The sequence below is a fragment of the Cherax quadricarinatus genome, chromosome 78, assembly GCF_038502225.1.
Source record: "Cherax quadricarinatus isolate ZL_2023a chromosome 78, ASM3850222v1, whole genome shotgun sequence".
NCBI classification, from domain to species: domain Eukaryota; kingdom Metazoa; phylum Arthropoda; class Malacostraca; order Decapoda; family Parastacidae; genus Cherax; species Cherax quadricarinatus.
In genome coordinates, this window is record NC_091369.1 from 6317437 (window position 1) to 6331772 (window position 14336).

General features: G+C 35.7%; 1 protein-coding gene across 6 annotated transcripts in view; it reads right to left on the reverse strand.

Annotated features, from left to right (window-relative positions):
- The window catches only part of alpha-Spec (alpha spectrin), a 60699-nt gene that overhangs the window by 756 nt on the left and 45607 nt on the right, over positions 1-14336 (reverse strand). For 4 of the 6 annotated variants that reach the window (XM_053795359.2, XM_053795357.2, XM_053795358.2 and 1 more), the window contains 4 exons: positions 12908-12949; positions 6458-6622; positions 3938-4079; positions 97-390 (listed from right to left, as the gene is read on the reverse strand). In XM_053795359.2, the coding sequence (XP_053651334.1) occupies positions 97-390; positions 3938-4079; positions 6458-6622; positions 12908-12949 (643 nt within the window). The remainder of the gene's footprint in view (positions 1-96; positions 391-3937; positions 4080-6457; positions 6623-12907; positions 12950-14336) is intronic. The other 2 variants (XM_053795361.2, XM_053795360.2) reach the window with 1 other exon arrangement.

Genomic DNA, 14336 nt, shown 5'->3' on the forward strand with positions numbered 1-14336 from the left:
TCTATACCAATTGTATGAAATTTTGTTGCTATGACATATGTAAGAAATGGTCATCTTATCAACAGATATTTATGAACATAAAGGTTTTAAACTTACTTGATATAGCTCCTCTCTCAAGACGTAAGGGCGGTCTCCGGCAGCAATAGCACGGAAAGCATTCTGAATTTCCTCAGAGCTGTGCACATTTTCTGTTTCCTTGGAAATCATGAATGCCATATATTCCTGAAGAGAGACTGCACCATCACGATTAGGATCAACAACATCGAGAATTGCTTCAAATTCAGGATCGTTCTGGCCTTCTTCAATCATAGGAAGGTCATAACCCAAAGCTCGAAGACAAGACTTGAACTCGGCATGGTTAAGACGACCACATTTCTCCTTGTCGAAGTGCTAAAATAAAAATATTTTATAGGTAAAATTTGTAAACTAACAAATGATGCTGTGTGTTTTATTTTGATTACAAAGCACTTCAATTATTTGGCTATTCAGAGCTTAAATATTAACAATATCAAACTTACACTTTCATTATCAATTTATCACTGTCCTAATCAATTTACTCATATTACATAAATTATAATCACAAAGCAAATAACACTAACAGTATTTTTCACATTCCACAATTCATATCCATAATTAGTTTAATGTCAGTGGCAGTATCTGCAAATTTATATGAATGGGGGTTTATCCCTACTATTTATGGCAAGTAAATCAAGCACCCTGCGGTGAGTGGTACTCCTACTAGAGAAGAGATCCTATGCATACACATCACTCATTAACCCTTTCATCATCCAGACCCCCAATTTGAAACTCATCCACAGTATCCAAGAATTAAAACAAAAAAAATTTGTTTTTCTTATGAAATGGTAGAGAATCTTTCTGAAGGTAATAAAACAAAAGTATGAAATTTGACGGAAAACCGACGAAATTACGCTTTCACGAATTCTGCTGTGTCAGTGATATTTACGCATCGGTGATTTTACCCAGCGAGTTCTATTTTAAGCCAATTGCTTTGTTTCAGAAGACCAAAGTATTAGCTATTTCGCTAGTATGTCTTCCATTTTATCTAGTGAGCACAAGAAACTGCACAATCAACTATTTCAATTATCCAATAGTGATCAGAAATTGGTAATTTGGCCAATTTCACAAATTTCAAAATAGGTCCAGAATAAACAATACAGACATTCCTGGCACTAAAATAACATTTTCTGTTCATTAGTTACTTTCCCAGGCTTTACGTTTAAATTCCATTTTTATTTTTAATTCACACACAAAAAATAGATTTACTGTTATGCAATACTGTAATAATTGTATAAATAATATCCGCACTCATTAGCGCCTATTAGACCCACCAGCTGGACGCATACTGGACGAGTGATGTGATTTGTTTACTCAAATATTGGCAAAATCGAACATTCCTGCTACTTTGAGCTTAATTTAAATCTATTTTCAGTCCTGAAACCAATCAAAATCATCTCAGTTTCTGTAACATATCTTCCATTCTATCAAATGAGACCAAGAATCCAAGAATAGAACCATAAAAACCACATGTAAATACACCACAAAGTTGCTGTTTTAAACCAAAAACTGTCAGTTTTTCTCATTATGCACTGCTTGCTGCAGGATTTTTTATATGGTGCACACTTACTTGCAGTTTAAAAACTGTAGTGCAAAGCACCCTTCTGGCAAGACAGTGATGGAGTGAATGATGGTGAAAGTTTTTCTTTTTCGGGCCACCCTGCCTTGGTGGGAATCGGCCAGTGTTAATAAAAAATAAAAAAAAAAACTTACTGCATAGACCAATTCTTTTATATCTAGGTCCAAATTTATCATTCACAGCTTATCTGAGTGAGGTGAGCTCATGACATAATACTACAGCACCGACAGTGACCTCAAGCCCACAGTACACGGCACCGACAGCAACCTCAAACCCATAATACTACAGCACAGACACTGAAAGGATTAAGGTGACTTAGTGTCAAAGGGTAACAAATAATGTAGAAGGCATTGAGATGGGAAGGTGCCTCACTACTCTGCAAGGCATACAATATGCCAATATACCAAGTAACTAATAGGCCATTTCCCCTTCCCCAATAGGCCATACAGTATACTGGCTCCATTTCTGTATTGAATCAACAAAAACTGGTCTGCACTTAAATTTAATAATACCATTTTCAACAATATTACTAATATTAACCTATCTTTAACCCCTTGACTATCGCAACCCCAAATCCTGAGGTGTCTTCTGGTGTCGAAAAATTGAGAAAAAACAAAAATTCTTACGATGAAAGAATCTTTTCCTGATGGTAAAGACACCAAAAGAACGAAATTTGACGAAAAACTGACGGAATTACGCTCTCGCGAAGTTAACGACCTCGGCAATATTTATGAATCGGCGATTTCGCCCACTTTGAGCTCTATTTTCGGATAATTCCATTGTTCCAGTCAACCAAACTCATAGATATTTCTTTAGAACTCCATTTTTCCTATGGATTGAGTACAAGAAACTGCCCATTTACCGATTTCAACTACCCAATAACATGGTCAGAAATTTGCAATTTGGCCAATTTCATGAAAATTAAAAAATACGACAATTTCAAAATAGGGTCTAGAATGAACAATGCAGACATTCCTGGCACTAAAATAACATTTTCTTTATTCATCAGTCATGTCTCCAGGCCCCTCTGATATTACTCTTGCTTTCTATTTTGAATTTTTATTCAAACAAAAAATAGAAGACTTACTGTTATGCAGACTATGGCAATATTGTAATAACTGTATAAATAATGTCAACCCATTCATGACTGCATATTAGAATGGCTAGTTGGATATTTATTGTACAATGACATTTTGTTTACTTTTGAACATCATCAAAAATCAAATTACCCCTACTTTGAGCTCCATTTCAAGGTTCTTTTCATAGTAAAACCAATCAAAATCACCTCTATTTCTATAATACTTTTTCCATTCTATCAAATGAGACCAAGAAAACAAGAATACAACCAAAAATACTAACGAAAATAGACCACAAAGTCGGCATTTTAATTAAAAAAAAAAATAATAAATTGGTCGTAGTTTTTTTTTTTTCTCATTATGCACTGTGTGCTGCAGGATTTTTTTTATATGGTGCACACTGACCACACAGACCTATTCTCTCACATGTGGGCCTATCAGCTTTCTCCTGCTTGATTTGAAGCTGCTAGAATTTATGAGTATATATACGTCAAACGTAAGACGTATATATACGACTGAAACAGTCAAAGGGTTAACCCTTTGGGGGTTTCGGACGTACTAGTACGTCTTACGACCCAGGGTTTTTGACGTACTAGTATGCCTAAATTCTAGCACCCTCAAATCTAGTGAGAGAAAGCTGGTAGGCCTACATATGAAAGAACAGGACTATGTGGTCAGTGTGCGCAGTATTTAGGCATACTAGTACGTCAAAAACCCTGGGGTGTAAGCCGTACTAGTATGGCCGAAACCCTGAAAGGGTTAACCATGCTAGGTGTGGTTCAACTATAATATCTAAAATATATTTGAGGTGCATATTTAACACTTGATATGTTTATGCACCTGACCTGAATACAATATACCAATACCAGGGGTATACCAAGGTGTTGGTTTCAGTGGGTATTGGATAATTTTGACAGTACTGATGGGTATTAGCTAATTTTTATGGTATCGGTATAAAACTGAGTATCAGTAAAAAATTTTGCTATTCTTCTTCCCTAATCAACAGAAAATTACTTTATCATTAAAACTGCCTATTAGGTAGCTCTGTCTGAATGGCACATTAATATGTATTGGTTTATACAGAACTTGAATGGAATCTATAATAAAAGTAAAACTGGAAATATGCATGCAACAGGTAAGTTCTGTGACTAAAAAAAAAAATTACTTAAATTTCATTTCTTATAAAAAAAAAAAAAATAATACTAACCTTGAACATCATACTGAATTCCTTTAGGGCGTCCTCAGACACCCCTGACTGATTGCGGGCTTGAATCTGCTGCTCCAAGTTATGCTGCATGCGCATCCCTAACTGATCCAGCTGATCCCACTGTTGTGCCAACCCTACCGTACTGCAATAAAATTATAATACATGTACTAATAACCATATGGATTTATCCCTAATAAATCCTACAATAATGCATGAAGGACCATCTTAAAAAAAAAAAATTACAATGAACCCTCCAAATAATGGACTAACAGGGGAAAAGGGTGTACATTATTGTTGACTGTCCGTAGATTCTGAATTATAAAGTTAATTTTTCGTGATCATAAACTGACAAGGTTCAGAATCAGTGGACCTGGTCTGTTGCTTCAGAAGACTACCAGACACAAAGAATACTAACTTTTACAGTACTACTGTAATCAATAAAAATGAAGCTGCAAGTACAATGTACAGTGGTACCTCGAGTTACGAACTTAATTTGTTCCGGGAGGCTGTTCGAGTGCCGATACCAAATGAATTTGTTCCCATGAGGATTAATGTAAATTGGTCTGTTTCAGACCCCCAAAAATATACTTACAAAAGCACTTACAAAAATACACTCGAATAACTGTTCAAGTTGAGAGCTGTTTGAAACTTGAGGTACCACTGTACTGTACATATACAGTAGAGGACGGTATAGTAGATTTACTTGCCATATGTGGTGGAGAGATGAAATGGAATGCTCCATTAGAATCTATAATAAACTTAACAGCATAGTCTGTACATTTGTCCTTGTTTCAATGGGTATCAAACACTGTTTAACATCACATTCATAACATACCCATGCCACCTTCCTTACCAGGCAAGTTAAAATTTCTGCTAAACACCAAGATTCACATATTTCCTTATGGCAGCACCACTTGCTTTAGAAACCACTGTTAATTGCAATTAACATGTTAATAAGTCACACAAAACACCGAACAAATTGTATGTGTGAGTGGATACAAAAACCGACATAGGCAGTTTATGGCTTTAGGAACACTGAAGACAGATGGGTCACCGATATGGACACTGGCCCGTACCAGACAATCATCGAAATCAATGGACTTATCCACTTATTTACAAGACTCCTAGACACTATCACTACAGACAAAATACTGGGTCTATTAACTTTTTCCCATATTGTTTGGTGATTACGTTTGTCCAGTCAACTTTTTGTCCGTAGTTTCAAAAACCATTGAAAGGGGTCCATTAATACAAGGTTTTACTCTACTGTATAACAAGTGGAACATGCTATGAGGAACAGCAGCACTATAAATGATCCATGATAAGAGCATTGGTAAGCTGGTCCTAGTATGCAAATGATGCAAGAGCAACATCAGCTTCTTGACCTTTGCAGGTGCCAAAATTCTGCATCAGTTTATCCCTTGTAAGAACATAAGAAAGAAGGAACACTGCAACAGGCCTACTGACTCATGCGGAGCAGGTCCATGTCCCCCCCGGATTAGCCTGACCCACCCAGTCTGATCATCTCCACTCAAGGATGGAGAACTGCACCAGACCCAGCAGCACAAGCTAGCCAGGTCCAACTCACACCCACCCACACCCACTCATGTATTTATCTAACCTATTTTTAAAACTACACAATGTTTTAGCCTGAATAACTGTACTCGGGAGTTTGTTCCACTCATCCACAACTATTACCAAACCAGTGCTTTCCTATATCCTTTCTGAATCTGAATTTTTCCAACTTGAAACTATTGCTGCGAGTCCTGTCTTGGCTGGAAATTTTCAGCAAAACATGAATAATATTTATGGCAAAAATGCATATTAAATTTGTCAAACAACTTACAACCATGATTAACACATCCTGTAATCCTTGAGTGGTGTCACTGAAAACAAGCTTTTTTTTTTTTTCTCTCTCTCTTTTAATTCAACAGCAATGTCCTGCCAAGGCAAGGTGGCCCAAAGAATAGAACACCTTTACCATTATTTATTCTATTGTTCTTCCAAAAGTGCACCGACATCACAATTCAAACTGCAATATCCCCACCCCGGCTTCAGAGAGTAGGCTTTATCCGTCTCACCTTCAGGAATCAAAGCCGGCTATCTGGTTTCCCTAAATCCCTTCATAAGTAACTTGCTCACACTCCAACAGCATATACATTAAAACCCACTTGTCTCAATTCACTTCATTCATACAAGCTGATTGATGTTCAAGCCAGAAACTCAAACCCTCTTTTATAACTCACTCCCAACAAGCATTCCTGGAATGACCCATACTCCTCCTACAGCCCACCCCAGATATTTATACACCCTCATTGTTAACCTATCCTCTGCATCCTCTCTACATGCCTAAATACCTCAACAACCCCTTGTCTGCTCTGAATTCTACCCTTGGAGGCCCCACAACACCTTCAAATCCCTATGCCCAGATATATAAAGCTTATTTAAAACAGATTTGTTTGAAAATTGTCAATACATACTTCACTTGGCAAAAATAATAAAGAAAAGCAGGTAGCAAACCTGTGTTCAGTGTATCTGTTGTCCAAAATTAGATGTTCCTCAAGAATTTGTCCCAAATCCTCAATCTTCTTAAGATCCACACGGCGAGCTCGAACTTCAGCAGCTTTCTGTCTTGTAGCTTCCAGCTGCTGCTCCAGTGTTCCTGATCCCTCCATCATGGAAGATCTACAAGGATATTTGTTATTAGTATTAAAGAGTGTTATGTTTGAAAAATTGTAGATATGAAATCTGCACTGTGTCTTATGACTATTTTTACACACAACTGGTTGTCAATCTAATTTTTTTTTCCATATACAAAGCAATACAAAGGAAAGATCAAAGGGTTTTGAGTACTGTATGTAGCTTGTTAAGAGCATTTCAGGATATAAGTAACACAAATTAAATTTCTCAGTGAAGAAGTAACAAGATATTTGCACAACCTAAAAGACTATCATTTAAAACTTCAATGGAGGATTAAAAAAGATTTCAAGAATAAAGAATACTTTCAGAAAGTGGGTTTTGTTAATTAAATATTGTTGAATTTTAAGACACATTTGCTTAAATTCTTACCAGAAAACCATAGTTTGATTAGTAAAATGTAAACTTAGTGTAAATGTGTCAACACTACATTGTTAACACTTAGTAACAAGCAAAAGCAAACCAAGCTGTCACAAATATTAAAGTCTATAAAGCAAATAAGTACATGATGGCAAGAAGATTCCATGACAAGTATGAAATGTAAATGAAATGTATGAAAAGTACAAAGTGTAAATATAGTAGAGTCAAATATAAACCTGCGTACTTCTTCCCATATCTTCCATCACAATTATAAAATATTTTCTAGAAAATCATTGTTGATGAACTTGGAAAAATATGAATTATTATAGTCAGTACTTTGTCAGACTATGATAAAATATTACTACTGCTATGGTGTAAAAGATAACGTACATAGCAGTGAGAGGACAAGAGTAGGTGAGGAAAAATTTATGCAAGAATGTATTGCTAAATCCACATTTTAGAGTGGATAACTGATGTGCTCATCATTAGTCATAGCTCAATATATCACTGCCACTTACCCCTGAACTTGGCAAAATGAATTTACACCACAGTGGAAAACACTGCAATATATTAGAAAACACACAGCAGATTTGCTGAGATTTGGTTTACATCAAGTGACCATTTTGGGAATAAAGTGTCAAAGTTATCTCTACTGAAAATATTTACAAGCCTTGGTGCCTCACAAATGAAGATATTAACCATCAAAGTAGCAGGAAATTACTTTTTCAGGATTTTTTTTTTTAATTCAATGGCTATCTGCCTTGGCAGGAAGACCCAAAGAAGGAAATGTATTCACCATCATTTATTCAATAGCTGCCTTACCATAAGTGTGCCAGCATCTCGATTCAAATTACCCTCCAACAACAGCATCCTCACCCTTCCAAGTGCAGGCACTGCCCTTCCAACCTCCAGGACTAAGTCCAGCTACCCAGTTTCTCTGAATTCCTTTATAAATGTTACCTTGCTCACACAACATGTACATTAAAAACCACTCATCTCTATTCACTCCTACATAACATGCTCACATAAACCTGCAAGATGCCCTAGCCCTAAAACTCAGTCTCCTTTTCATGAAGAGTTCACTGCTATTATATACTGTACTATATACCTCAGACAACAGTAATAAAAGATCCTGGAAATGCTACATCATAAATCAAACAAGTTTCATGAAATCAGTAAATTAACGAAAGAAATGTCTCTACGTCCAGCAGAACCAGCACGTCTTGACACTGCAAGCAGTTGTGAAAAACAAGAGAATGTTGCCTTGCTTCAGGGGAAACAAACACACACGCACACACAAACACTTAAACGCTCATCAACCCTCTCCCATGCTCAACTTGGGGTCAATATATGAAGTAGAAGTATGGTAAACACATGAATAAAGCAAGTTGGAAATAAGAGGAAAATCAATGGAAGAAGTACGGGATGATTACATTTTTTAAAACAGGTATCTAAACAATGGAACCTACTTAAATGCATGCAAACTTTGCTAAAGATAAATTTTTTTTTGTGGTCACTTCTTTAAAGGACGTTGTATTATGTAGGTAATAGTTATGTTACATGCAGGTGAGCATTACGCCAGCATTAGCTGTGTGTATGCAAAACGTTTTCAATACTGGAAGAAATTTTGCTTCATAGTAGTCTTATGAACCAACCTGCTGTAAAAAAGAAAATGGCAAAGGGCAACAGAGGTAAATGTCAAAGACGTATATACATGTCTATTACATCATGTGCTCATTCTGTCTTGGTGCTACATGTATATTTCTCTATCATAGTGTCAAATACCACAGCACTTTTTTTATTTTGCCTACAAGATCCCACTGATAAAGGGGTAGTTTTCTCAATATTTATACAAACAAAAGAGCTTTAACAGAAACACTGAAAAACAATGAAAAATTAAAATTGATAACTTAAAATTTTAAAAGTTAATGGAGAAACTTTGTGTCTAAGATGACCTGCAGTGTGAAATAGTTTTAGTAAAAAAAGCTAACTTTATCATGGCATTTAAAAGAGGTTCAGGAACTTACAATGAAACTAGCATTATTGTTTTTACACCAATACGACTAGACTACATTTGTTTGCTGCAAGGGTAATCATCTGCTGCATCACACACATTGTTTGATTATATCATATTCCCTGCCTCAATCTACAGTATATTAATGACTGATATGTTTACCAACAAACTTTTCAGTGGCATTATTCAGCTAGTATTCTGTAGGTCTATTTCAGAAAAAAAATGTGATTATGGTGTCATATTTGTCAATCATTTCTCCATACACAGAAATAAATTAAATCAACTCACATATCTAGACTACCAGAGCAAGGTCTACACTTTATGGAAAAATCCATCTAATCTGCCATTTTCTTTTGTCTATTTCCCCTTCCCCTTTTCCCAAAGAAAATGATGATTTTGTAAGTGCAAATAAAAAATACACAACTTGTACAATGATTGAGCTTGTGATAATATGAGGAGCTAATGTTTTGCTAATATCAACATGAACAATCACAAATCCAAGTAATGTTTCTCCAAGTAGATACTATGCATGCAGAATTCTATTTCCCCTTAAATAAGTGAAGAATGTGGCTACACACTGCAACAAGTATTCAGAATAGATGAAACTCTGCCTTTCTTTTGCAGTATAAGAGACTTGTGTGTGGGCAAGCAGCCAAGAGGATCAGCAGCTTCCAATGCTGAGCACTAATACTAGCTATTAACCCTTTAACTGTAGGAGACCCTGGCAAAAAAAAATGCCTGCCTGTGTGGAAATATTAAAAAAAAAAATCTTACAGTTTAATGAAGTTTATTTTTCCAAATTGAATAAGGCAAAAAATGAGTGGAATCTGATAAAAACTCATGATTTTATGGTGTGTTGAAGTTGGTGACAAAATGATCACTAACCGGCACCAGCGGAGTTAAAGCGCTAGCAATGTTTACATTTTACACTAAGATTTTTAAGTTTCTTAATTGCTTTTAAATGTTTAACCCTTTGAGGGTCGACAGGCCCTCTCCGAGACTCGTTCTCAGGGTCAGCCAAATTTAAAAAAAAAAAAAAAATTCTCTTATGAAAAGATAGAGAATCTTTTCCCGATCATAATGACACCAAAAGTTTGAAATTTGATGGAAAACTTACGGAATTATGCTCTCGCGAAGTTAGCGGTCTCGGCGATGTTTACGCATCGGCGATTTTGCCCACTTTGAGCCCCATTTTCGGCCAATTCCACTGTACTAGTCCGCAAAAAACATGAATATTTCGCTAGAACTCCACTTTTTCTATCGAATGAGTGCAAGAAACCACCCATTTATCAATTTCAACTATTCAGTACAGTGGTCAGAATTTAGCAATTTTGCCAATTTCACACAAATTTCAAAAGATGCCAATTTCCGAATAGGGTCCAGAATAAACAAGAAAGACATTCCTGGCACTAAAATGACATTTCCTCTGTTCATTAGTCACATCTCAAGGCCCCTCTTATATTCTTTTGCTTTCCACTTTGAATTTTTATTCTCACAAAAAATAGAAGATTTACTGTTATGCAGACTACTACATTAGTGTAAAAAATGGTATAAATAATATTGGCGCACTTGCGAAAGAATATTAGACTCACCATTTGACATGTATTGGACGCTTGGCATGATTTGTTTACTTTTGAACTTTGGTAAAAATCGAACATTTCTGCTACTTTGAGCTCAATTTCAAGGTACTTTTTATTGTAAAACCAGTCAAAATCATCTGAATTTCTGTAATATGTCTTCCATTCTATAAAATGAGACCAAGAAAACTAGAATACAACAATAAATACCATACGAAAATACAGTGCAAAGTCGCTGTTTTATTCTAAAAAAAAACGAAGTTTTTTTTTCTCATTATGCACTGTGTGCTGCAGGATTTTTTTTATACTGTGCACACTGACCACATAGACCCATTCTTTCATATGTAGGCCTACCAGCTTTCTCCCACTAGATTTGAGGGCGCTAGAATTTAGGCGTACTAGTACGTCAAAAACCCTGGGTCGTAAGCCGTACTACGGCCAAAACCCTCAAAGGGTTAATACTATATATACTATTTTTTTTTATAATATTAGATGTCTTCCTAGGTATTTTAGCACTTCAAACATGGCTTCACTTGGAATAATCAGTATATATACAGTATGACTTTTTTTTTATTATTTTGGTCTTCTAATGCTATAATGAATACTTACAACATTACAATTATTTCAGTGTATTACTCATCAAAACATGGAAATTATTCAAAGTGTTGGGTTATTCCTAGTGTTTTATGGCTGAATTCCACTGTTAGTATCATGAAATTGTAATAAATTCACTCTTGCGAAGCATATTAGTATGTCGGACATACAGTTATCCATTGAATAGTTACCCATTATACATTGTGTGGACCCTGCTGGTCTTAAATTTTTTCAAATGTATGAATGGATAGATGGAAGACCCAGAGTTGCCCTGACATGAAAAAAAATACTGGCAGGTGGCAGATTTGTGGGTACAAAAAATGGTGCATACTAGTATGTCAGATACAGTTAAAGGGTTAAATTACAAAAACAACTATGATGTTAGTTTAGGTTTCACATAGGTTAATGAAGAATAATACATGCAGTTCAGCAAAGGCTAAGAGGAAGACAATTATCTTAAACATGAAATTAATGTTATAGTGTTTATTTCAAATACAAGTTAACAGGATTCATTAACCACACAGACTTGTGCTGAGAATTTTAATTTCCTGGAATAAAGTGAGGTGATTAGATACTTTTCTTGTTGTGTTTAATGTAGTTGAAAGTGGATTGTTTTCATTAGCATCACAAGTTAAATAACGCGGAAGGAGGGTAGATGCTTGCATCATGACTGCTCACCAAAATTCAAACTAATACATATCTTACAATAGAAATTAGAGAATTCCAATTTGCTTGAAATAATTGGATCAGGTGGCTACACACCACAGATGCTTTTATTTAGTGTGGCAATGTTTAACAATTGACACCATAACACATTTTCCTGACTGACCTCCTTAAGGAGAAAAACAAATTACTGTTTCAAATTTTTGGTAACGTGTATACTAAATACATATACAAACTGCTAATTATGGAATGGCTGACATCGTGTATATTATCAAATGTACATCAAGATATTGCTAACACTCTTTACCCCAAATACGGTAATTAACATTGAAAGCATGTATTTTCTGTAATGTTAAGCCATGTATGGAAACTTTTGGGAGTATTGCACTCAGGGTGATTCAAATTGAGCCTCAGAGTTCCTAGGCCAGTAACCACTGCATTAATGACTATAATCACCAATAAGAGTGGTTAATTTGTAGGAATGGGGAGACTCAGGCTGCCCATTCAAATCCCACAAGTAGTTATAAATTTAAATAAATGTATTATATACAAGAAGTAATACACCCATGAGGGTTTTAAAGAGATGTGCTCTATTTACAGTATATTACACATGGTCACAAAGAGATCCGAGAAAAAGAGGTGGAGGAGATGTGACGAGTAAAGAAGAAAAAATTAGGGATAAGAGGTGCAGAGTAAACAGAAGAAAAAGGAGTGAGAGAGAGAAATGAAAGGTTTGATAAATATTAAATCTCTTTAATTATTTATGCAGTATTACTGTTATTTCAAAACCACAAATTGTATTGAATAAACTAATTAATACTCGTACTTGATACTGCATTGTGAATTAAAATGTGTCCTCACAATTAGAGCTGCACTAAAAACTCCCAATTAACATTTAACTTTCATTCACAATTACATCAATGACAAATGCATAAAAATATTTTTGCAATATTCTATCAACAGAAGCTATACAAAAATTAAATAAATTTGGGGTAAAAAGTGAAGCAAGACTAACAGTTAATAAAAAGCCATAAGCAAGCTCATGCAAGAGAGCAGAATATTGACCTCTCATCATAGCCGATTAGGGAGAAACCCAGCAGATGGAACCTGTGCAAAAGGAAGAGAAATCAGCAAAACACCACACCCTTGCCAACCCTTCACACATCGCAATAGTTAGTATGACCAAGGTCACACAAAAATCACAATCCAAAACTTTCAATATCTGCCCAAGAATTCTCTTTCCTATGACCATGAGAAAATTTGACAAACTGGAAAAATATGACTGAAACCACCTTGAACAGAAAATGAACTGACAAGTTATTATTTGGGGATGAGTTACACCATTTAACCACTGCAATACTTTAACTGAAAATAGATCCTAGTTTCATGATGGCTTCAGATAGCATTTTCCTCCACCTGTATCCCTGAAATGTGGTGTTAATACCTGAGTACCTGAGCCCACTCTTGAGTGCCTTTGTTGTGCCTATGTGTCAACAGAAGGACCAAGTAGTAAGTAAAGCACCAGAGAAAAAAAAAAAACTGAAAAATATCAAGTAAAAGTATCTTCTCTTTCTCTATAAATAAGAAAATCTAACCCATTAAATTTTGAATGAAGAATCTAAATAGTGTTTGTGCAGAGTACTTTAATTATGAACATATTATAGTTTTATTTGAAAATATTTATGAATTTTCACAATTACAGTAATGCTGTCATGAAATTTTATATACTGTTCACAAACTATATATACGAGACAACAGAGACCATCAGAGGATTATTCATATGTGAAAACCTGTAAAATACCGTGTATACAATCTTTTTTTTTACGGCCAGGCCATATCCCACCGAGGCAGGGAGAGACTAAGCTTTCTCTTTTTAGTGATGCACACAGGAGAAGGGGTTACCAGCCCCTTGCTCCCGGCATTTTAGTCACCTCTTACGACATGCTTGGCTTACAGAGGAAGAACTCTGTTCCACTTCCTCATGGAGAAAAATTATAATTTTTATTTTTTTAACATGTCAGCCATTTCCCACCGAGGCAGGGTGACCCAAAAAGAAAGAAAAAAAACTTTCATCATCACTCATACATAATCACTCTTTACAGAGGCACTCAGATATGACAGTTCAAACGTCCCTCCTTTAAAGTGCAGGCATTGTACTTCCCATTTCCAGGACTCAAGTCCGGCTAACCAGTTTCCCTGAATCCCTTCACAAAATATTACCCTGCTCATACTCCAACAGCTCGTCAGGTACCCAAAACTGTCTCCATTCACTCCTAACATGCTCCTGCACACTTTCTGGAAGTCCAAGTCCCTCGCTCACAAAACCTCCTTTAGCCCCTCCCTCCAATCTTTTCGAGGATGACCCCTACCCCCCCTTCCTTCCCCTACAGATTTATATGCTCTCCATGTCATTCTTCTTCCATTCTCTATAAATGACCAAACCACTTCAACAATATGCAGAAAAGTTTTGTAACTATAACTTACATACCAGTAA